The 23,178-nt window shown below is 47.5% G+C and overlaps 1 protein-coding gene and 1 long non-coding RNA gene across 6 annotated transcripts in view; one reads left to right on the top strand and one right to left on the bottom strand.

The window, feature by feature from the left end:
- The first annotated feature begins 1,563 nt into the window (after nucleotides 1-1,563).
- LOC144299057 (uncharacterized) lies at nucleotides 1,564-7,392 on the top strand. Its single transcript, XR_013365865.1, has 3 exons — nucleotides 1,564-1,701; nucleotides 4,359-4,499; nucleotides 5,310-7,392. It is a non-coding gene; the product is annotated as an uncharacterized LOC144299057 (long non-coding RNA).
- The window catches only part of MORC2 (MORC family CW-type zinc finger 2), a 41,807-nt gene continuing 22,880 nt past the window's right edge, over nucleotides 4,252-23,178 (bottom strand). Inside the window, exons 7-27 of one of the 5 annotated variants that reach the window (XM_077874345.1) lie at nucleotides 21,351-21,510; nucleotides 21,127-21,238; nucleotides 20,507-20,632; nucleotides 19,820-19,899; nucleotides 19,010-19,092; nucleotides 18,373-18,458; nucleotides 16,888-17,028; nucleotides 16,636-16,790; nucleotides 16,392-16,520; nucleotides 15,788-15,893; nucleotides 15,345-15,477; nucleotides 14,055-14,129; nucleotides 13,576-13,956; nucleotides 12,853-12,984; nucleotides 11,955-12,009; nucleotides 11,396-11,537; nucleotides 11,012-11,272; nucleotides 10,831-10,924; nucleotides 7,212-7,391; nucleotides 7,017-7,079; nucleotides 4,252-5,939 (exon numbers count right to left, since the gene is read on the bottom strand). In XM_077874345.1, the coding sequence (XP_077730471.1) occupies nucleotides 5,871-5,939; nucleotides 7,017-7,079; nucleotides 7,212-7,391; nucleotides 10,831-10,924; nucleotides 11,012-11,272; nucleotides 11,396-11,537; nucleotides 11,955-12,009; nucleotides 12,853-12,984; nucleotides 13,576-13,956; nucleotides 14,055-14,129; nucleotides 15,345-15,477; nucleotides 15,788-15,893; nucleotides 16,392-16,520; nucleotides 16,636-16,790; nucleotides 16,888-17,028; nucleotides 18,373-18,458; nucleotides 19,010-19,092; nucleotides 19,820-19,899; nucleotides 20,507-20,632; nucleotides 21,127-21,238; nucleotides 21,351-21,510 (2,763 nt within the window). In that variant the 3' untranslated portion in view covers nucleotides 4,252-5,870. Of the gene's footprint in view, nucleotides 5,940-7,016; nucleotides 7,110-7,202; nucleotides 7,392-10,830; nucleotides 10,925-11,011; nucleotides 11,273-11,395; nucleotides 11,538-11,954; nucleotides 12,010-12,852; nucleotides 12,985-13,575; nucleotides 13,957-14,054; nucleotides 14,130-15,344; nucleotides 15,478-15,787; nucleotides 15,894-16,391; nucleotides 16,521-16,635; nucleotides 16,791-16,887; nucleotides 17,029-18,372; nucleotides 18,459-19,009; nucleotides 19,093-19,819; nucleotides 19,900-20,506; nucleotides 20,633-21,126; nucleotides 21,239-21,350; nucleotides 21,511-23,178 lie in introns of all 5 variants that reach the window. The other 4 variants (XM_077874344.1, XM_077874343.1, XM_077874347.1 and 1 more) reach the window with 4 other exon arrangements.

A 23,178-nucleotide genomic window follows, 5' to 3' on the forward strand; every position in this document is an offset into this window, starting at 1 on the left:
GGCAGCAGCTTAAATGACTAAGCCACCCAGGTGCCCCAAGCTTCAGACTCTTGGTTTTGGCTCAGGTCATGATCTCAGGCCGTGATATCAAGCCCTACCAATGGTCTCCAGGTGGGGCCTGCTTATGATTATCTTAATCTCCCTTTGCCCCACCCCACTTGCACACACTCTTAAAAAAAAGTATTAAAAAAAATTTTTAATAAAGTAAAATGGCAAATTGGTGCACTGGCAAATTTGCATCTATAAAAGAGTTTATTTTTTTTGAAACTACCAGAGTTGGGATCCCTGGCGCAATGGTTTGGCACCTGCCTTTGGCCCAGGGTGCGATCCTGGAGATCCGGGACCGAATCCCACGTCGGGCTCCTAGTGCGTGGAGCCTGCTTCTCCCTCTGCCTATGTCTCTGCCTCTCTCTCTGTGACTATCATAAATAAATAAAAATTAAAAAAAAAAACTACCAGAGTTCACAACAGAAAATACATTATTTTAGTATGCCTTTTCCTCTATTATTAATAATCAGGAACAGAGATGGAAAAAATATCCCATTCACAGTACTGACAAAAACCATTACACACTTAGAAATAAATGAGAAAGTATTAAAATTGTATGAAGAAATTATAAAATCTTATTGTAGGCCTAAAGTCAAACAAATGAAAAATCATTTTGTATCTCTGGGGAGATTTAAGGTAATAAAAATGTCAACTTTCCTATAACTTCATCTAAATTTAATGCAGTTATAATTTAAGTCACAATGGAACTTTTTTCTTTGGCGAGGATGGGGAAAATTAGGTAACATGATTTTAAGTTTCACTTAGAATAAATTCTAAGAATAGCCTGACAAAGTATTAAAAAAAAAAAAAGTGAGGGAGGCTGATCCATCTATACTGATGTCCAAAATTCTAGTTTCAGCTGGGCCCGCACCCCTCACATCAGAATTACTGGTCCAGCTGCTATCAGGATGTTTCCAGTGACACGCCCCAGGGGCATCTAAACGGGCCAAGGTTGTGAGACGCAGGGCGTCTCGGCCCGGGAGAGGCCCAGGGGCCGGCAAACAGGCCAGACCTTGGCGGAGCATCACTGAACGCGGCTATTTGAAGACGTAAAACATGCCGCTTCCTTTCCAGGTCCTGTATCGTGCAGATATGAACGCGCTACACCACAAAGTCCTCTATTCAAAATACTTTCTGTAGTGGCAAAACCAAAAACCAAAAAACACACCAAAAAATAACCCCCAAACAGCTGAAAAACCGGGGGAAAAAAATTTTTTTTTAATCTACACGCTTGGATTTAATATGCAGACGCCAAAAGAAGAAGAAAAAAAGCCACACCCACTTTCCCGCGGGGGCTGTGGCGGCCGCCCCCACCTCCGGCCTCCGCGGCCGGTCGCCGCGCAGCTCGGGTCGGTCCCGGCGCTTCCTCCGCCTCCCGGCCCCAGCCGGAGCCCACCGGCTCGTCGCGCTCGGGGCACGCACAGGGCAGGGGCGCGGCCCACGTGCCGGGCCGCGGCACCGCGCAGGCGCCGTTGTGCGCCCGCCTCGCGGGCTGGAGAAGCGGCCTGGGGGCGCGCTCGGCCGCCGCGACCGTTGGCGGGTCGGGAGAGGGCCGGCGCCCGGGGGCGCTGCGGCGGGATCTCGGCCGCTCCCGGGCCAGGTGAGGACTTGGAGCCGGTCCTCCAGCCGTGCCGTACGGTGGTGATAAACGAGGTAGAGTAAGAAACCCCCAACTCCCTCCCTGTTGGTCCTCCCCCGGCAGCGCCCACACCGTGGCAGCCCGCTGGGGAGGAGCGAGCGCCCAGGGCCTCGCTAGAGGAGCCTAACGGGGGGCGGCGGGACGGCAAATCCGGAGCGGGGCATCACCGCTGGCCACGGCTTCCCAACCAACCGCCAGTCCCACGGAAGCTTCTCAGCGGAGTCCACAGCGGGAGGGGGAAGACGTCCCTGGTCAGCGCCTTCTCTCCGCGCCCCAGTGGTGCGCGCTCCTCCGCTCCGCATGGCTGCCCGTGCTGCGAATGCCAGGAGGTACCAGGAGGTACCGTGAGCAACCTCCAGGCCAGGCCTGAAGGAGGCCGGTGGAAGCCCTGCCCCTTCTCATCCACAGGGTTAGGAGCCGTGAGGATGGCTGTGGGGCAACTCCCCAGGCGGCCCATTGAGGAAGCAGGGAAACGCTTACAGGTAGCACATAGGGACCAGTGTATCTTGGACACAAAAATTCAGGGTTGAGGCAACAAGAGGTTAGGACCTTCATTCCAACTTCAATCAGACCAGCCCCAGAATAGTGGCTATCTATATGCATCCCTGGGCAAATTTCAGGTGAAGAACCAACCTCATGGCATAAATGAGCCAAGATGGGCAGTGATTTGTCTGACGCTTTGTGAGCTGGAAGGAAATTTCTACAAGACCCACCAAGAGCACTAGTTAGGCCAGGCACATTCCAAGTACCTGGATGAAAAAGGCAAGGGGCAGAGGCTGCTCAATATTTTGGTCCAATGCAGAGTGAGATGTTCCTTGCCAGGCCCTTCCTCTGTCCAGTCTGTCTTGCTCATTATGGAGAGGGTGACCCCATTAGTGCTGAGAACAGAAGAAACAATCTGAGGCCTCAAACAGGGTGGCAGAGAAAGCACGATCCCTTAGAGCTTTGCCTCCCTTGGCCAAAGGGAGGCAGTGGAATTCTGAGGATGTTTCAGGCACCTTGGCAACCACCCACCAACAGGCCCCCTTATAGCCTTGACCAGCTAGAGAACAACATTCCAACAGGGACAAGTAGCCATGAAGCCACTGCCTACTCGTCAAGCCTGTATTCTACATAAATGGCTAAGAAATCTGAGCTCTATCAGTCTTAGAGCTATGAACTCCTGGCTACCTCTGCTTGAACCACAGGTCTGAAAGGCAGTCATGTAAACATGGGGACCCAACAAGAGTCAAGAAGTAGTGTCAGATAGATGTAATGAAGGAACCCCAAGTTTTTCTCAGCCTATTAACTCATACCTTCCTTGAGTAAAACATATCAAACCTCTGTCCCTACCTACTAATACAGTATTGATCCTAAAGTAAGGTTTACAATCCTAAATCCATGGGACACTTAGGGCCTGAAGGGGTAGTATAAGGTGAAGATTTTCCGGAGGACTTCACCCTCTTGGTTTTCAGATTATACTTTTGTAAACACTTTTATAAAGTCCCTAATCCAAAATCAGAACTGCCGCCCTGCATCAGAGACACAAATGGCCAATGAAGGTCTCAAGCTTATTTAAGTTAGTTCAAACCAACTCAAAAGTACATCACTTTCCACCTTTTAGATTAGTACACAGGATGGAAGAGACTGCATACTGACAAGTGCAGTGGGGTGAAATACACTGCTGGCAAGAGTTAAAGTTGGAGGTCTTTTCTGGACCATCTTAATATTTTTAATATTAATACCTACCATTTGACACAGCCATTTCTCTTTGGAGTTTACCATACATACATACATACAGATCTGAGTCAATAATACACACACACACACACACACACACACACACACCACATTCATCAGGGCATTTTTCGTAAATGTTAACCCAAATGTTTTTAAGTAGGAGACTCTTAATGGTACATCCAAGACAATGAAATGCTATGGGTTTTGCAGAAGAAAAAAGTAGACCCATATTGGCTATTCTGAAACAGGTTCCAAGATACATTGTGGGAAACAGGCAGAAACTGAACAGAGTGGATGTGTGGACAAGTATGGATATTATTCTCAGGGAGAAAATAGGGGTCAAGGGTGAAAGGGCGTCTTGCTTTTCAGGCTTTCCAGCCTTTCTGTACTGTTTGAATTCTTACGGTATGCTGTGTCACTTAAAACCAAAGAAAGTCCCCATTGCTCCTCTGTATTCACCTGTTTTGCTGCCACTGTGCTAGGGACCCTTGGGCCACAGACCAGCCAGCCCACTCCCTCTTCCCAAGTCCTCAGACAATTTCAGGCGGGTCCCATCCCATCGCAGTTTATCTTCCCAACCAGAATGGCAGGAGCTCTGCCTGGGACACAGGCTGCATTCAGTACAGCTGTGACTGGATTTAAACAGCAAAGTGGTTACACTGAAGTTCAAGCTAAAACATTTTAAGAAATTGAGCATTTGTTTCTGTGGTAAGGAGGGTGGATACAGAAAAAGGAAGATTGTGATGAAGAAATATCTGAAATCCGTTTAAAGCCACAGTGGTAGAAAGAATGAAGTAGAAGGTGCTAGATTTTACTAACAGAAGAAAACAGACTGAGTTCAGGAGTCTCACCAGCAAAAATTTTATAGTATTGCATTTTGATTACAGGTGTGTAAATAAAAAAGGTGGGTATTACACCCGCTGATAAAAATGCAGAACCAACTTCCTTTTAGATTCAAACAATAGGTTTGGGGACAAACATGAACCACATGCTGCCTGGGATGAAGAGAGTGAGCTGGAAGGAGAGTAATCACCAGCTCAAGAAACCCCGAGGTTCAGAGAATCTTCCAGAGGAAGAGGCCAAGTTCTGAGTGGTATGTCCCCAAATAACCCTCCTCCAGGGATGTGGTTTGGGGAAGCCCCAAACCCACAAGTTGCAGGTGCTTCTGGGCACACAAGTGGGTAAAGACTTCCCTCAACAGCACCTCCTAGTCTCCTGCAGAGGCCACGGAGTGGCATGTGGGCCATGATGACCTGAGGTGGATAGATGGCAGAAACACACCCAGAAAGGTTTGAATCCCAGACTAGCAGTACCAGGCCACAGTTCTTGTGCCTCTAGAAAACCCAAAGTCCCCAAATAAAGAGGAGAGAAGACAGTTGGGGAAAATCAAACCAGAATTTTTCCAGTGACTAAAGAGAAACTCAGCAACTCTTGCCTTTGTCTTTGACCCTGAGAAGTCACTTGAGGGACACAGCTGAATGACGCTGTGACTAGATGGGAGGGAAGGCATGGTGTGCTTTCTAAAAAGCTGCCTCTGGAGTCCCTGTGGCTCAGTGACCCCTTTTCCTGTCTAGCCCAGAGCAGGGATTGGTGGGGCCAGGCGGGGGGGAAACCGTAAAAGCAGCAGCAGCAGCAGCAGCAGCAGGCTCTCCAGGTCAGCCAGCACCATCTGGGCAGCGTGCTCCCTCCAGACCCTGCCAAACCCACCGGCAGAGGTCACCACCAGATCAGTACCAGGGGCACTGTCACAGAGGGCTTTTTCAAAAAGAATCCTTTGGAATTCAAACATTCATTCAGGGTACAGCCTACTAGAGTCAGATCTACTACTCCACCTGGACTCAGATTTTTGGGGTGGAAAACCTCACTATCCATGCATGGTTAACTGAGGAAATCACTGCCACAGGGAGAACTTGAGTGATGGATGGCGAGGTCGAATTGGAGGTCATGTCCCGGACCTGAGATGGGAGCTGCTCAGCACTGAGCCTCTATCCTGACCCACCGCCTCCAGGGGTCCCCTAGATCAGAGCCTCTAGGAAAAGTACCACTCTGGAGGGCTTGTTCCCTCCCCTACCACCTCAGATTTCAACATTGTTCATCCTCTAGAAGAGACCAGCCCTGCCCCTGGAGCCTCTCCGAATTATAGATGACACTGGGTTTACCACATCTTTAGGACCCAGGAGCCAAGAGAAGGAGCTTGGCATCCCGGTTCTCTGTCCTTTGCCCAGGAGTCACCAAAAGAAAAATGTATGGTCTCACAGCAGGCGCAGCATCTTATTTCTTTTAAAAAATAAATATTTATAAACTTAGGGAGGAAGATTCAAAGAATCAAGAGTATTTTTCCCTCCAAAAGCACAAATGTCTCATGTGAGTCAAACCAAGGTAAGTCCACCACCCATGAACAAAACACCACCCCCCAAGAACTCTGCCTTGAAGGGCAGAGGAGCTGATTTTTGTCTTGAGCCCCTTAGTCCCCCTTGGTGATCAGGTCCTCGATGTAGGCATCCAGCTCATCATCTGTGTTGATGTCTATGTCCTGGAATAGAAGGAAGCAGTCAGGTAGGGGCCAGAAGGCCGAAGGGGGGGCCCACCTCCCCATCCTTCTTGCAGGCAATGGAGCCTGAGCCCAGAGTCCCCTCCTCTCCCCCCTCCACCCTGGCTGTCAAGGCCTGTCCCACCTTGATCCTTCTCCCCCTTCCCATCCTCAATACACAGATGACGCCCAGATTTCTTGCTCCTGCCCTGCTCCTGCCCTGTGTGCCCCAGGATCCTGGGTGCCTTAGATGTGTTGCAGGCTTCTCAGACTCAGTACACTCAAAACAGCTCAACTGCACCACCCCACCCCAGGCTGTGCCCATCTCAATATAGGTCACCACCTTCCCTCACCCAGGGACTCAAGACAAATCAGAAGAATCACCCCTGTTTCCTTCCTTCCCCCCCAAATATTACAAATCTGCCTTTCACATGGTCACCAAGATTCAAGCCATCAAAATCTCTCATTCAGATAAGTATGGGAACCTCCTCACCCAAGTCCTGGATTCTAACTTCCACCCCACTCCAGGACTTCCTATAACCAACTAAATGTCTTAATCTGCAAACAGGATTGGGCCATACCCCTCCAGGGACAGCTCACCTCATACAGGCCCTGCCTCTTCTATTGCCTGCAACTCCCTGCCTTGAGCCTTAGGTCCTACCCTTTCCTCTGCCCAAAGCACTCACATCTTGTATGTGACTGATTCTACTCTCAGCTCAAATATCCCCTTCTCAGAGAGGCCACCGCTGAACACCCTCTGTGTCTTCCTTCTCTTACATGAAGTGTTTTCTTCATAGAACTTCCTGCCATCAATAATTTTGTGTCCTTCACCAGTCTGTTGGGCCATGAGTGTAGTAGGGACCATATCTTGCCTATCTGGTTCACCCAATATCCCACAGGAAACAAAGCAAGTCCAAAGTTTTGACTGCCTGGATGAAGGACTGAGACCCTAAAGGGGTACTCCTTACAATCCCAATCTGGGCGTCATCTGGAAAAGTGAGAATTTCTGTTTTATGGCTCGGAGGATTCTCAAACCAGGTTGTAAATCAGAAGATCTAAACAAGGGCAAAAATCTGATACCGTGGGTCTGGCTGGGATGAGGCCCAGGCAGCCGCACCACCTCCAGCCCTCCTGGTCAGGATGCTGTGCAGCCAGGGTTGGAACCACAGATTCCTGTGAGTGGGGAGAAGGGAGCAGGAGGTGCCCAGGCCCCCCTCCCTGAGACACCAGGTGGTCCAGCTGCAATGAGAGGGCTGCCTGGCTCACCTCCTGCACCTTTTGCAGGAGCGCCACGATGTTGGTCCTCAGCTTCTGCAGCTTCTCCTCTGTCTCTCGGAGCTTTCTCTCAGAAGTGCGCAGGCTCTCCTCGGAGGCCTTGGCCCGTGAGTCAGCACGGCTCTGGTAGGAATGGCACAGATTCTGGAGTCCCACTTCATACTGCTTGAAGTACTCTTTCTGTAGAGAGGGAACCCAGAGGGTAAGTGCATGAGCTTATAGGGATCCCCAGGGCCTCTCTAGATGGGCTCCAGTATCCCTACGCAACTGGCTCAGTGTGAAGGGACGTCACAGACAAGGGAGAAGTAGGCTCTCTAGCTCCAAAGTGGAAAAACCTGATGCCCATCTCATGAGGTTGCCATGAAGAAAGAGATGGGATCACCTATGTGAACCCTTCAGCCCTTGACAGCAAGCCATTAGTAAATGTGAGGGAGGATTCTTCCATTGCAGTTGGCACGAAAAGGACAAGTCCCTCTCCCAGCTGAATCACATGTTTCTAACTTCACCACAGTCCTTTTGGCAGCCCATCCTAAGTCACACCTCACAATGTCAGAACCAGAAGTTCTCTTCCAGAAATATTTATCAAGCACCCACCAACAGTGGATACCTCCAGATTTGTGTAGTATACTAATAAGCAACATTAGAATTTTTACTGTCTTTCCTAAGTACCTGAAATTTCCAAGGTGCGGAGTACTGATGTTAACTAGCAGTTTCTCAAGGCATGAAGCTTTTCAAACTTTTAAAAGCTAGAACAGTTGCTTCAAAAGAAATGTTACATGGAATCTAATTGGAAAAAAAATCTGTGCAGTATCTGTTTATTTTCAAAACTCAAACTTACAATATCATTTACTCATAAGTTACCCTTGAGAATAACACCATTCTGATGAAAATGAATGGTCCTAGCTGACCACTGTAGTCTTATCAACTCCTGGGTTTATATGCTTCTATAAAGATGTATGAGCTACCTGGCATTGACAGCTCCTGACTGCTGTTTTTAAAAAGTGTTACTGGCAAGTACTTAACTGTGTCATTTACCTTACAATTTAGAGTATTATCCTATTAAACCAGAATGGCAAGAGAAATTTGAAGTTCTCCATTAAAAATAATTACCCCGGTAGCAATTACCCCGGTAGCACAAAGTGTTTAGGCAGACTCCAAAATATTAAAACTCAGTATGTCTTGAGCCTATGATTTGAGTTAGTTTTAACTCTTCATTTATTATAAATTTGTACAGTTATAATACCTTTTAAAAACATATATGTTTAAATCTAGTATTTGTAGGACTCCTGAGGACTTTATGAAACTCCCATCCAGGATGATGGCAAAAAGGATGACCTTTCACAGACTGACAAGAACATAATGAACATTAGAAATCTCTGTTGTGTCCCTGACGTTAAAAAAATTAGTTTAGACCTTACAGTCCGCGGACTATAAAGTTGATGCATTGGTGGTATACTTCCTTTTACAAGCATAAGGTAGCTAATAGACTCTTTTATTAGCTCAGATGCTAATAAAAGCTCAGATGCTCCTGGCTGACCGTGTTTTTGGTCTGAACAGCGAAGATCCCAGTGGACCCAGGCTTTGCTCTGAGTCTGGCAACAACTTTAAACCACAAGCAACAAATTTGACAAGAGGATGCCAGGCCACCTACCTAAGCATCCTAATTAGTGGATTGTTCATGGGATTTGCAGAGGGCAGCTGCAGCCTCAACAAGGGCCAGAGCTGAGACACAGAGCTTTCTGAGGAAGCTTTCTGATGAGCTCTGCCATCCTCTAGCTTCCTCGGCCTGCACCTGCCCTCTCCTCTCATGGGAAGCAAGGCAGTACTGGAAGAAGGGCAAGCCCCGTGTCCTAAAGTAGTAGTACCTGGATTCAAATCTGGGTTCTATCACAACAGATTCTTCACCTGAGCCTCAGTTTCTTCAACTCCTAATACTTCCTTTTTTTCTTTTTAGTAAAATGAAGATTAAAAGCCCTATCTCTTCCTCTTTGGAAACCATCAAACACACAGCTGGCACACAAGGGCCCAATATCTACAGTTTCAATTCTAGTTCTGTTCTCTAGAAACTCTTCCCTAGAAAACTTAAGCTATTCCAAACATAAACATATCTGTCCCACTTGAGGAAGACAACTCCCAGATTCCATCTGCAGCCCTAACCGTCCCACCCCTCCAAGTGCCCCATCCCTGATCTCGACCTGCGCACTAAACATCACCAGAAATGCAGATAGCCAGTGTTCCCAGCCCAACACAAATCACAACTTATCACCGCTCTTACCCCCACTGTTTTCTCCCAGTTAATAGCTTTGTCATCACTTCCCACAGGCCTGAGACACAAAGAAGTACATGGCCTCTGCCTCCTCCCCCATCATTTGCCTCCAGTCAACCACCTCTGACATGGCCCTTTCACCCACCAGTCCACTCCCACCACTCTAACTCAAGTTCCCATTCCCTCATCTCTGACCTTTCACAACTCAACTGGCCCTCTTGCCTCGGCATCTTCCATCCACCCATCTCACCCAAACCTACTGCCATGAGAGCTATCCTCTTAGGGCAGGGTCAGCAGACTAGAGCCCCAGGCCAAATCAGCCTGCCACCTCTTTTTGTAAATAGAGCTTTACTACAGAACAGCCACATCCATTCCTTTACAAATGGTCTACTGCAGTGTCATAGTGTTTAGCTGCCACAGAGCTGAAAATATTTGCTAACTGGCCCTCTAGAGAAAAAGTTTGTTTTTCTGCCCTAGACCAGGTTCAGAATGACAATTCCCCTGGCTCAAAACTTTTGCTGGCCCTCCATTTTATACAAGGTTTAAACCACCAAGCCCCTAAGATCAGACATTCAAAAAGTACCATATCTTGACTCTCAGGGCCCTCTTCTTCCCTAAATGCTCACCACATAGTCTGCTGCCTTGACCTGGGAACTTCCATCCCTCTGAACCCCTGCTCACAAAGTCGCCCTGCCTCAAATCTTCCCTGTCACTTACACAGGCACTTGCAGAGACCCACATCTTCAGACTGCTGCTCCCTCCCCAAGGCTGCCACAGCCCAACTGCTTCCATGGCACTTACTGCTCTCAGTCTCATGTCCAGCTACCTAGTAAAAATTCAGTCTCTACTGAATCATAAGGCACTTGGGAGGCAGGATTCTCTACTGCTGCTCATTAAGAGATCCAGCACAGGGCCTGTGCCACTTTAGCATAACACCCAGTGCTTACAAAAAAACACTACCCACATCTCTACCTCACTGTAAGAGTCAAGTTTTAGGCACTTTAAGTCTAAGTTCTTCACTGTTGCCTGGGACAAGTTTACTCCCTCTGCTGAGGCGGAGGAAAACAAATACACTCTAGGAAATGTCAAACCAGGCCTGATGTCCCTAAGTGAGGACTCAGCCCCAGCATCTTATGAATGGTGTGGTTGGCTTCTGCATACCACAATCATAGCCAGCTTTGGCACTTTTTTCTACACGTTTTCTATTTCTCTCAGCAAAAGAGAGGCTGTGAGGGGGCATAGGGGAGGTGGGCAGCAAAATGGCGGGGGGGGGGGAATGACACAAGAGCTGGCAATCACAATAAACATGAAGCTGAGGGACCATGCAGAATAAAAATAAAAGGCTAAACTCACCAAAGGAAATGATATTAGCTCATCTGAATTCATAGCACTCAGCTCCTTCTTGGAGATGGGGAAACTAGGAGGCAGGAAGTACCGTAAACAATTCCTAAAGAAAGAAGGTGGGAAGAGGAATTCAGAATAGCAAGAAGAAGGTAGAGAGCCAGAGTTAGCCTGACTGGGAAGACACATGTACCGGAGGATCTGGACGAGCAGGTCAATGGTCTCATGGTTGGTGCTCGGGGCAGTGGTGTCAGGCTCTATGCGGATGCAGTCAGAAGTAGAGGGCTCTGCCGTGGCTACAGCCTGTTGGGCCGCTGCCGCTGGCGGCGCCGGTGGTGCTGCCACTGCTGCCTCCTCCTCCTCCTCTTCCCCACCCTCCTGTTGCGTATCAGGGCTCTGGTACTCCGGAGAAGGGGGCTTCATCAGCCGCACATCCTCACTGCCTTTCTCCACCCTAGGAGGCACAAAGCACTTGTCATGTATGCCCCAGGCACCCAGGATGGGCCGCTTGCTGGGAGGCTGGGACAGAACCCCCCTGGCCTGGACAACTCTGTGGGCTTCTGGAAAGGGGCGTTACCAGCGGTCTCTCGGAGTGGTGTCTGTGGGCACGTAGTCAAACTTCACCTTCCACCGCACCACATGTTTGCCCACTTCCACAGCTGTGACACGGCCTGTGTACCACTCCCTGTTCACACGCACCTCCACGTGCAACCCTTTATCTAAGAGAATGATGATGGAGTGGGAGTCAGAAAATTAACGGAGTTCCCTACTCAGCTAGGGCCACCTAGAGAGGCAGTCCAAGGACTTGCTGGGACAAGAACCCCTAAATGCTTGCCAGTACTTTGCCAGGAACATGGAGCCCAGCCACCCTGGTCTCCTTCCCCATCTGCCATGAGGGTGCCAAAGAGCAGCAGGATGAGTGACTGCCAGAAGTGCAAGCCAAGAAATTTGTGCTAAAAATACACAGAAGGGTGTGCTATCTTCAGAATTCTTCTCGGGACTAGACTTGGAACCACTGCTACACAAGAGCCCAGAGCCAGGAAAGCCTCCAAGAACCTTCAGGATAAATTGTTGCTGGCTGAGGGGTCCCGCTATCCCCTTCCCCCACAGGCTGCCAAGTACCTCCCCGAATTTACCTTTCTGAGCCCTCTTAAGGTCAGCTGGGTCCTCTTCCCCAGCACTGTCTGAGAGCTGCAAGGAGAACAAGGTTAGTGTTAAAAGCATCCCCAGTGACCCTGATAAGCATATTTTTGCATGTTTGGCAATCCAGGGTCATCAGCTGTCACTTCATGTTGTCTTATGTGACTTTTTTTTTTTTTAAATTCATGAAGACACAGAGAGAGAGGGGCCGAGACACAGGTAGAGGGAAAAGCAGGCTCCATGCAGGGAGCCCGTTGTGGGACTCGATCCCAGGACTCCAGGATCACACCCTGGGTTGAAGGCAGGCACTTAACCGCTGAGCCACCCAGGTGTCCCTTATGTCACCATTTAAATCTCCATGTCTCACCAAGACCTGCTCTCTAAATCAGAACCTTGAGTGTCAACCCTTCTGCCACTTTTTTTTTTTTTTTTAATTTTTATTTATTTATGATAGTCACACAGAGAGAGAGAGAGAGAGAGAGGCAGAGACACAGGCAGAGGGAGAAGCACGCTCCATGCACCGGGAGCCCGACGTGGGACTCGATCCCGGGTCTCCAGGATCGCACCCTGGGCCAAAGGCAGGCGCTAAACCGCAGCGCCACCCAGGGATCCCTTCTGCCACCTTTATAAACAAGACAGTATGCAAACGAAAGTCACAGACACAGGGATGCAAAGGGTTTCAAGCCTCCCTGATCTGTGGGTGACCTCCAGCCTGTGATGAGAGCCAAAAGCCAGTCTCACTCAGAAGCGTGCCTGACACCATGTTTCTAAATCACCTGTGTGACCAAGATCCTATACAGAGATGAACTGGGCTTCTGGAAGGCTCAAATCAAAACAGAAACAGACCTGGTGCAGACTGCAACCCTGAGGAGGTTTTAACCTCAGACCACCTACCTCATTCAAGTCCTTCTTTTCCTCCTTCACAGCAAACTTGCCCCGCTTAGACCTTTCTTTCCTCCTCTCAGCCTCTTCCTCAGCTTCTTCCTCATCAGAGACCCCAAGAGTCCGCTTCCGACCAGGAGTGGTCTACAGCAAGAGGAGAGGGAATGTGAGGGGCCCTGTCAGCCCTTGAAGATTCTGTCAGCAAAAGATTCCATCTGGCCTAAAGAAGCAGTAACACTTGTGTGCTTCTCAGTTACCCCACAGCTGAGCCTCCCCTGACATTACTCAGTATACAGCAACCTCCTGGTCCCTGTGCCCACAAGGACCTTTGCTCAAAGCTGTCATAGGGGGAGCTTCTCAGTTTACTTCTCCTTTAGCCTCCCTGGCACCAGCTGTGCCCTCCCTGAAACATGCTGCCCACTGCTGCAACCCACCACGGCTTTCACCAGGCTGCCAACCTATGCCCATACCACAGAAGCTGGTGGAGGGGACTCAAATTTATGGCAGATCAAAACACAAAGGGAATACTGAAGAGCTCCCTGGACAGGAAACCAACATGCTCTGTGCCCTGACCAGAGAAAGTCCCTTTGGCTATTGAGACTCCTCCTTAGGGGCAACAGGAAGCTTGAGGTTTGATCTCCAAAAAGGCTCCCCCAGTACAGCTTTGACACAGCCTGATACCGTTCCTAGACCACTGAGGGTAGGCTTGGAGCTGGAAGAGGAAAAGCATCTCACTGGGGAGAGTTTACTGGGTGGCTCTGGCTTCTTGACCACTGGAGTCTTGATGGCTCTGGGAGCAGGGACCTCCCGAGGGCTCTTGGCGTTGGGTAGCAGAGATGGTGACAGTGGCTGCACCATAGGAGTGGGCCGGGGCGCAGTCTTAGCCGGTGTGTTAGCAGGCTTTCGGGGTGCCTCAGGTGGTTGCAGCAGCCTGGATGTACTGGCCTCCTCCCGAGCTGCCAGGGTAGAAGGCTTAGGGGTACTGCTGATAACAGGAGCCTTTCGGGGCTGGCTAGCTGGCCTGGGAGCCTGCAGGGAAGGAGGTCTGCTTGGGGCATTCTTAATCACAGCAGGTAAAGGAGGCGACCGAGGTCGCTGAGGTCTACGTGCAGGTTCCTAAAAGAGAATGGAACAGAGTGAGAACACTTATCCTAGCACAAGACACCTAAGGAAAAGTCACCAACCACCCCCCCACACACACCTCCTGGCTTTACCTCTGTAGAAGGTCTGGTGGTCACTTCCAAAGGCAATTTCTTCAGGTCAGCTTGGGAGCGGATAGGTGTGGTTTTCTGCATGGCAAAAATGATGAAGTTGTTTGTATATCTTGGTACATTCAAGCAAACTCTCTGGATCCCTACTGTGTCTGGGACAGTGGGCAAATAAAAAAGAAAACCTAGACCACAGTCCTACTATTATAAGAGACTCACTCTCATTGGAGAGACAAAAAATACAAACACTAAATCATCAGGATTCTATGTGACTAATCTAGCAACTGAGAGACCAGGAGAAAGTGTCAATGGACTAAATTCCTATAAAAGCAGCCAGAAAAGTTAGGAAACGTATGATAGAAAAGGCCAGAAAGGACAAGTGGGATTCAGTAGGCAGGGAGGCAGGTGTAAGACATCCAGGTTAGTGCAAACATCTGCACAAAGAAGCCAGAAAAGAAAAAGCCTTTTTTCTAATAAAAATGATAGAGGAGGGGGATCCCTGGGTGGCTCAGCGGTTTGGCACCTGCCTTTGGCCCAGGGCATGATCCTGGAGACCCGGGATTGAGTCCCACATCAGGCTCCTGGCATGGAGCCTGCTTCTCCCTCTGCCTGTGTCTCTGCCTCTCTCTCTCGCTCTGTGTTTTTCATGAATAAATAAAATATTTTAAAAAAATAAAAATAAAAACGATCGAGGAGTAATACCATAAATATGTCTCAAAAACTTGACAAATCAATTAAGAAAATGAGAATAAGCTATTCTGAAACAAATAGCAGAGTAAAACACTCTCCAAATCAAAAATAAGAAATTCAAATCATAAGATGTATATTTTTGCCTGTCAAATTTGCAAAAAATACTTTAAAATAAATGCACTGCTTACAAAAAAAACAAACTAGTACATCTCCTGGAGAATAACTTGGAAGTAGTTATAAAAAGCCACAAAATTTTACAAACCCTTTTGACCCTTTCAAATTCACTTCTAGAAAAATATCCCAAGTAAAGTATGCACTAAAAAAAAATGTGACATGTCATGGCATAGGATTTCCACTTTATTATATATATTCATGTGTACACAAGCAATCATAAAAAGTTAGAAGGGTATTGTCAGTTAGTGGTGGTTACCTCTATACTAGAATACTTATTTTCTGACCACGTTGGAATACATAAAACAGCAGTTTGATTTTTAAAAATGATGATCATGGTGTACTCAAAAACCAGGGAGCCACTGAAGGTTCCTGTTCCATCCCAGAGAGACCTGACACAATGCTGGCTTTGCCCACTGCCCACAACACACGCACCTGGAGGGCCTCTAGCTTCTCCTGCTGTTGGCGAATTTTCTCTGTCAGCTGCTTCTGCTTCTCTTCTTGTGTCTTCAGGTCTTTTCTGAATGTCCCCAGGGGAACCTTCTGCTTCTGTTCAGAAGCCTCACATCTGTAGAAAGAGAGTGTTAGGGAGGTTGTGCCAAAACAGAACCCTAGGCAGGACACGGTCCTCTTTAGCCAACCCATGCTTTCACCACAGCAATGACCTCAAGGTTCCCAAATGTACAGAATTAATACTCACTGCAGGACAGACATCTATTCTTACTTCCAGAGCACTTATTATTTGCAGCAAGACAGAGACATGAGGATATTAGCACTGACCTCAAGATGCACAGCAAATTATTTGCCCAAAGGGTAGAAGGAATACAGTGGGGGAGAGAGAAGATACCCACAATCTCCTTGTTAGAGCAAGTGCTCACCGGTCCTGCTCAGGATCAGGGTTCATGGAGCAAACCCAGGTGTCAGGGTAATCTTTTTCCACAGAACTCAGCTGGAAGGGGAGGGTTCGCCACTTCAGACACAAATCTATGACACAGAAAACATCCCCACAAACATCAGTCATGCCCACTAACAGTATCTATAAGCAGGTTCCCAAGGCAAAGATGCTCCCAACTTTCCATGCAAAGATCTTTACTCAGGCTACAACCCTGCCTTCCTTGCAGAACAGTAATTCTCAGTGATTCCAGCAAGAATAGCCACTTTATATTGTGGATTCTCAATGTTCCCAGCCTCTCCACCTCCTCAAAAAGGATACTGGCTCAATCATCACTCGCACCATTAACAATGTGGTATCAAACCAAGTGAGGCTTGGCCAAGACACCTTCTACCTCATTCAGGAGGGACAGGTGGGACTTGACATAGCACCAAGACTGAGCTCCCAGGGCCATCACCAAACAGACTCAACCCCAGTGGGACCAAAAGTCCATGAATGTCAGTCAAGTCAGGAGGCCCGCAAGGGGAAAGAGAAAAAAGGCTCATGGACTGTGGTGGAGAGTCAGGAGGAGGTTCCGACCACCAGCTCACCACACTGGATGGTGGTTGGGATTTCCATAGCTCTCCGGCGCTTGTAACGTAGCTCACTGGATGGAGGCTGGTTCCAGTTGGCAGAGAGGTAGCCAAACTCATCCCAGAACTTGATGATTCCCCTCTGGGCTGGAAAGCAAACACCCACACAACATATCAGGAGGCAGCTTCTCACTCTTCCTAAATTTACACCATTGGGCACTAAGAGTATCCTAAGGTTGGAAGTGAACAGAAAGGGAATTACCAATGGCAATGTCCTTCCAATACTGTGCCAGATGCTCCCCCATTGCCCGCAACAGGTGCCGGTACTCCTTGGCATCAGCAAAGTCCTGCTTGTTGTGTGTAGGTTCGAGGACCAGGTAGGGCACATCAACAACCCCAACAACCCCACCACATGCCCTACAGGGAGAAGATGACAGAGCTCTTGTCACCCCACTGACCAAACACATCCTGTCATCTGCCTAGGGCTGAAAAACTCTCTTTGGGCAATACTCACATGCCCCCTTCCAGCTGTGGGCCCACTTTCTCATACATCTTGATCAGGCGGCTACAGTTATAGATGAACATGCCATCCAGGTCCCGGTGTTCAATGTTGACCCCAAAAACAAAATTCAGTTCCTTAGGTTCTTTAAGTGCTCTGAGAAGACACAAGATGAATTTAAGCAGATCAACCCATTAATACAAAAACACCATGGTCTTTAAGATATGCTAGCTTAAGCTTAAACTTGAGACACGTTAAGAAAAAAAAACATGCAAGTTTTGCATTTCCAGTCAATGTGTAACTTGTTAGATTTGATAGGGATACAGTGCTGCACAGTGACTCTACGCATCCCTACATAAAAGCATAGGACTTTGGCTTCTGGTTACAAAACAGGATGGGTTTAGGTATGAATGGGATACTTTGAAGCTGCTGCAAACCTCTGGAAAGATAGTTACATGGTGGACTAAACACAAGGTTATACCTACTCCACTAATGTGACAGTAGTTAATTTTTAAAAAGTAAAAAATTCACCAGAACAAGAACATTTAGAAGAGACTCTCCTGAGATAAATAACAAAATCATGGAGCTGAAAAGAAGATATATGAGCAGTGTACTGACTCAGAAGAATCCGGAAACCTATGCCTGTGGCAGGAAGGCCAAGCAGCAGCAATGCAGGAATTGAAATCCAGAGACCCGGGATCCCTGGGTGGCGCAGCGGTTTAGCACCTGCCTTTGGCCCAGGGCGCGATCCTGGAGACCCGGGATCGAATCCCACATCGGGCTCTCGGTGCATGGAGCCTGCTTCTCCCTCTGCCTGTGTCTCTGCCTCTCTCTCTCTCTCTCTCTCTCTCTCTGTGACTATCATAAATAAAAATTAAAAAAAAAAAAAGTTTAAAAAAAAAAAAAATCCAGAGACCCAAGAAGCTCCAAACATAAGATGAGACGTGGAGATAATCTAATTAGCTAGGATGACCCATTCTAGACGAAAAAGGTCCAGAACTCAACCTATGCATTATTCCACATTTGTATCCAGGGGTAAAATATTAAGAGTAGATATTACCAGATGGTACAAACATAAGCGAGTTTTAAAGTCGTATTTCTTAAAAAGGTATGTGTTTTATAAGTTTCATACAAATGAGCATTTTATAAATCCTTTAAATGAATAGGAGAAAAAAGAAGAAAAGAGAGGAGAGAGAGAAAAAATAAGAAAGGAAGAAGAAAGAGAGGGAGGGAAGATAGAACGGGAGTTGCCAGGAAAGAAGGTCTGGGTTCTCTATCAGGGATTGGCCCCACTCTGCCTTTTCCTAGCTCAGGAAAAAAACCTGCAGTGGGCATTTAACAAGCATTTGGGATCACAACATCAATGGTGCTCTCAAAGCAATCGTTGTAATAAAATGGCAACCTCACAGGGTGGGGAGAGATTCCCCAAGCTCTTTAATTGTCAATAATGAGTGCTATATAACTAAAAAAAAAAAAACAAAAGCCAGCCCTGGCACTCACCGCTGTTTGGCCTCCTTGATCCGCTTTTTGACATCGGCTTCTCTGCGCAGAGTAATGGCTGTGTTCTGGACCTGCCTCAACATCACCTGAAAATGTACAATGGCACCAGGTGAGTGGAGGAGGGGCTCTGGGCCGCAGCAATGTTATAACAAACATCTGAAATTTCTCATTTTAAATCACATGGATTCAAAACCACACTTAAGAGATTTACTTCTTTAAAAACTCAAACTGACAAACTCAGAAGCTGTGCTTCACTTGACTAGGCTGACTTGAAGAACAAACACTCCCAACTGAAATAGTAAGTCTACAGAAATGTATGTCAGAGAGTGGTAAAGAGAACTGCTCAGACCCCTTACCTACTGTGTGTGACCTGGGGCAAGTGACCATCTTCACTTCAATTTCCCTTTCCATAAACTGAGAATACTACCAGTGGTCACTTTATATGGTTGTCAGGATGTTGAAATAAATGATTGGCCAAGATTCTGCCACACAGTGTGTTCAACAGTGATTACGGAAACATCTTAACATCCCATTTTTCAGCTTTAGAAGGAGTTCATGACTAGCCTGATCCCAGGCCAGCTCTGAGATACTAATGCCAGAAATGCAAGAGAAGAGCTGTACAGATCAGGGGCCTTACCCTTGAGTCTCGAGTAAGGTCTCCACCTAGGCGAACTTCTAAGGTCCGAGCTTTGCTCTCCGCCTCCCGTGCCTTCTCCTCAGCTGAAATCCAGAAGAAATCACAGTGAAGATCACAAAGGTTCAAAAACACTTAGTCTTCCATCCTGAATGCCACAGTATAGCACTTGCTAAACAAGATGTATGTACACCGCCAAGGAACAGGAGTGCTAGGAGAGCAGCCTCCCTGGCTGGAATGCAGTCAGTACAAAAAGGAAAATCCTTTTGTTTGGAGGCCCCAAAGAAAACAGGCACTATTTATACTTGAGACATGTTTTTTAAACTTTACAAATGAACCAGAACAGGTCAAAAACTATCCAAGGCAACAGAGTTACATCCTCAGCAGGAGCTGGAAGTTATCAAAGTCCTCAGCCAATCACTCTCCATCAAGCAGCCAAGAAGCCCTGTCAGCATGAGAGACCTTGAGATTTTTGCCCTGCAGTCAGAAAAACCAATTTCACAAGTATTTGGGCCAGAGGATAGTGTGAGATTCTTCACTCTGGGCAAGCCAAGGAACTGACACTGTTTTAGATAAGTCCCTATAAATGGCTGATGAAGAGAAAGTAGAATCTGGGGAGAAAAACTGCTGAAAGGATTGGCATGCAGGGGGAGGGGTGCAAGAGGAACTAGACCAGTGGTTCAGGAGAACAGTTTGCCTCTGGATGCTAGACAGAGCTTTTTGTGGATCCTGCTTTGGCCACAACAAGTATTCCCCGGACAACCCCAACCTGATCCCCCTCCTGCCCAGTGGGGGTGGGGGTTTGTGCATTACCAATCCGTGCTACATGCTCAGCTTTCTTCACCTCCTGCTCTGCACGAGTCTTGAAACGGCTTGATGTGTACTTGTACATCCTGAACAGGGGAAAAAGCAACCTGAAGACTCAAGCAGCAGTGGGGTAGGGCAGCAACATGAGCAATGCGGGAAGCACCCTGCCTTCCTGCCTCCTCCCAAGTTACACTGTACTCATGATGAGTTAAAAACAAAGTTATTTTAGCAAACAACTCAATTCCTTATTCCACCTGCCCCTTGCTCCCATCTTTGATAAGCAACCCCACTACTCACCAGGTGTGTCATTAATCCCACAGCAGAAACAAATCTCAGCAATCAGCCAGGGCCTTTGTTCTCCTGTGTAGTGTCTATAGGCCCCTTGGCCCTGAAGCTGAGAGGCTCAGACAGTTCACTGTGCCAGGCAGAGCACCCTCCATGTCACAGAAGGCACTCATACTCAATGAACTTCACGAGCCAACCTCCATAGCTCATCAGCCATCTGTGTCCCTCCCTCAGGACTTAGAAGTTTCTACGCAGTAAATCAAGGAGCTTAAAGGCCCAAATGCAGACAACACTGTCAGAGCCTCTTATCATCACTCCTAGCATCACTCCAACAATGCCCCAGACTTAGAGCCAAGGCCCCATCCTTAGCTCAAGGGAAACAGCAGACCAGGGTGGGCAGGCCCCTACCTGGGCTTATATAGGCAGCAGGAGAGCCTCTTGGTCTGCACCTTGTGCCCGTGGATGAAGATCCGCATCCGGGGATCAATATAGAGCACAGCTGCATAAGCGCGGAAGGAGCGCCGCTCTGGCTTCCTAGAGGTGGCAGGAAGAGGAGTGCTATCACCTACTCTACAGCCAGCTTGACCAAAAGTATGGCAGGACAGCCTCTCTGCAGGCTGTCCACCTCACATCTTGGCTTTTCTCACCAGCCTGAAGCGCTGCTCCCTCAGTGTGAGCAGCATACCCCTCACATCACCAGCATAAGCACTCCACAGACACCAGACCCAGCCCAACCACCCTAAACCCAGGAAATCCTTTCCCATCTCTAGGCTCAGTTTCCAAATCAAGGAGCTGGAGCAAGAGATCATCAATCTTTTCTTTTGACTTAGCTGAGGAGCTGCTATCCTATCCTATTCATCCTCCTACTTGTAAGAAAACACTGAGTGCTCAGCTTCATCAACTCCAAGAACTGAGAAATTCAGGAAATGAGCTCCCTCCTCTTTCCCTGAAGTCACCTTCTAAGCTCTCCCTCAGAGAGAAAATGAACATCAGTTCCAAACCTTCCCTCCCATTCCAGCCACACTCACGTGCCCTCTGGGGAAGTCTCTGCCATCTGGATATCTCTTGGATTTGAGATTATGTCTAGCTCTGGCTCTCCGTTATCCATGAGTTTGAGATTGAAGATGATCACCAGTGTTCCTGGGAAACAAATCCTCCTTTCATCCTGCAAGGCACCCCCTGCACATCCCCATACTATTCATGGCTCTGGAGCTCTTGGATTCTCGGAGCTGTAAGTTCAAAGCCTACTTACCACTGTCCCCAGGAATCTTCATGAACTGAGTCATAACTTCCTCCTCATTGCGGAAGGGAGAATACTTGTAGATGAGTTCTGTCTCGATGGCAAACTTCTCCACGTTGTCTGTGACAGGTTCCCGGGTCCGAGCATTCCAGGTGGGCAATGGAACTATCACCTATGGAGAAAGCACAAGCAGATGCTTTAAGGGAGGACCCCAGAACAAGTTTCTCCCAAAATGTGCACCGATCTTGTTCCTTTCTCTCCATAATGGCTCCACATTGCCCCAGAGAGGAGGTCCAAGCTTTGCAGCCTACCACCAGAGACTCTGTGGCTTCTACCCCTTCCCAAGACTCAGCCTCATAGCACCAGGTCCTCTGGGATATGCTGATTTATGCCGTGGGGGTCCCTGCATGGGCAGTTCCCTCCTTGGGATAGCCCTGGCCATTCTCCTTACTTGGTAATTATTCTACTCTTTCTACTATTGAAGAGATACTTGTACTTATCTAGTGAATCTGAAGACACATATATACTGACAACTCATCAATTCCACTCCCAGGTTATAAACTAGAAGCTTCTGTACATATGTACCAGCAAACATATAAGAGTTAACAAAAATTTCAAATAAAGACTGGAAAAGTTATATTACTGTATATTTATACGAATGAAATAGTGTGTAGTAATGACAATGGACAAACCAACAGCTACTAGCATCAACATGGATGAATCTCAAAAAACAATATTATATACAGAGTGCCTGAGTGGCTCAGTCAGTTAAGTGTCCAAGTGTCCAACTCTTGATTTTGGCTCAGGTCATGACCTCAAGGTGGTGAGATCAAGCTCCGTGTTGGACTCTGCACTGGGCATGGAGCCTGCTTGAGATCCTCCCTCTCCCTCTGTACACCCTGTACTAAAAAACAAACAAAAAACCAGTGTACATGAAAATGGCAAAAAACAGGAAAAAAAAACCCCACTGTATGTTATGTGCCCACTATATAAATGTCATAAAACAGACAAGATAAAACTATTATTCAAGAATGCATATATAACACAGATACCAAAACTATAAAGAGAAACACGGAAATGATCATTACAAAAATTACCTAAAGGCAGTTCCTTCAGAGGTGCAGTAAGGAATATTACTAGTGAGGGGCACACTGGGGGCTTCTAGTATCACTCCACTATGGCAGCTACCTGGGTGTTCACTTTATAATTATTCTCTCAACTGTACCTGTTTTACCTGTAACTGTTTTAATACACACTATTCCATATTACGGAACAATCTATGTTTATGTTTTTAAATATCCTACCTGATTGATAGAGTGATAAAATTGCACCTCAATAAAACTGGGGGAAAAAATCCTACTCTGTCTTCTAAAACCCTACCCTCAAGTGCCACACCCAGAGGCTTAGATGTGCTCCTCTCCCAGACAGCTGCCCACAAGCCCTGTGGATAGCTGACTGCTTGATTCCCTCTGTAAAGCTAACCAGTCCAGGCACCCCGAAGGTTCAAATCAAATTGCCCACCCTGAGGAAAAAAAAGACTCTATTTTAACAAGTGCCAGAGTGATAAACTGTTAAGGGTTCTGAAACATTTTAGTTTTTCCTAAGAAGCTTTCTGCCTAATGGTATTCATCCCTGGAGCTGGTTTGGACACATTCCTACCCAGTCAAAATGATCTTATTTTGAAATCTTGGCTGAGTTTGCACTAGAGTACAATCCAAAATAGTGACCTTCAAGCACCAAGTAAGGAAAAAATTTCAACCTAGCTTTTTTACCCGGGGAACTGAGTTCCATTTGTGTTCTGTGAATGTGTACCTTATTCTGCAACTCCCATTCTTCACAG

Source organism: Canis aureus, chromosome 27 (assembly GCF_053574225.1).
Source record: "Canis aureus isolate CA01 chromosome 27, VMU_Caureus_v.1.0, whole genome shotgun sequence".
Taxonomy (NCBI): domain Eukaryota; kingdom Metazoa; phylum Chordata; class Mammalia; order Carnivora; family Canidae; genus Canis; species Canis aureus.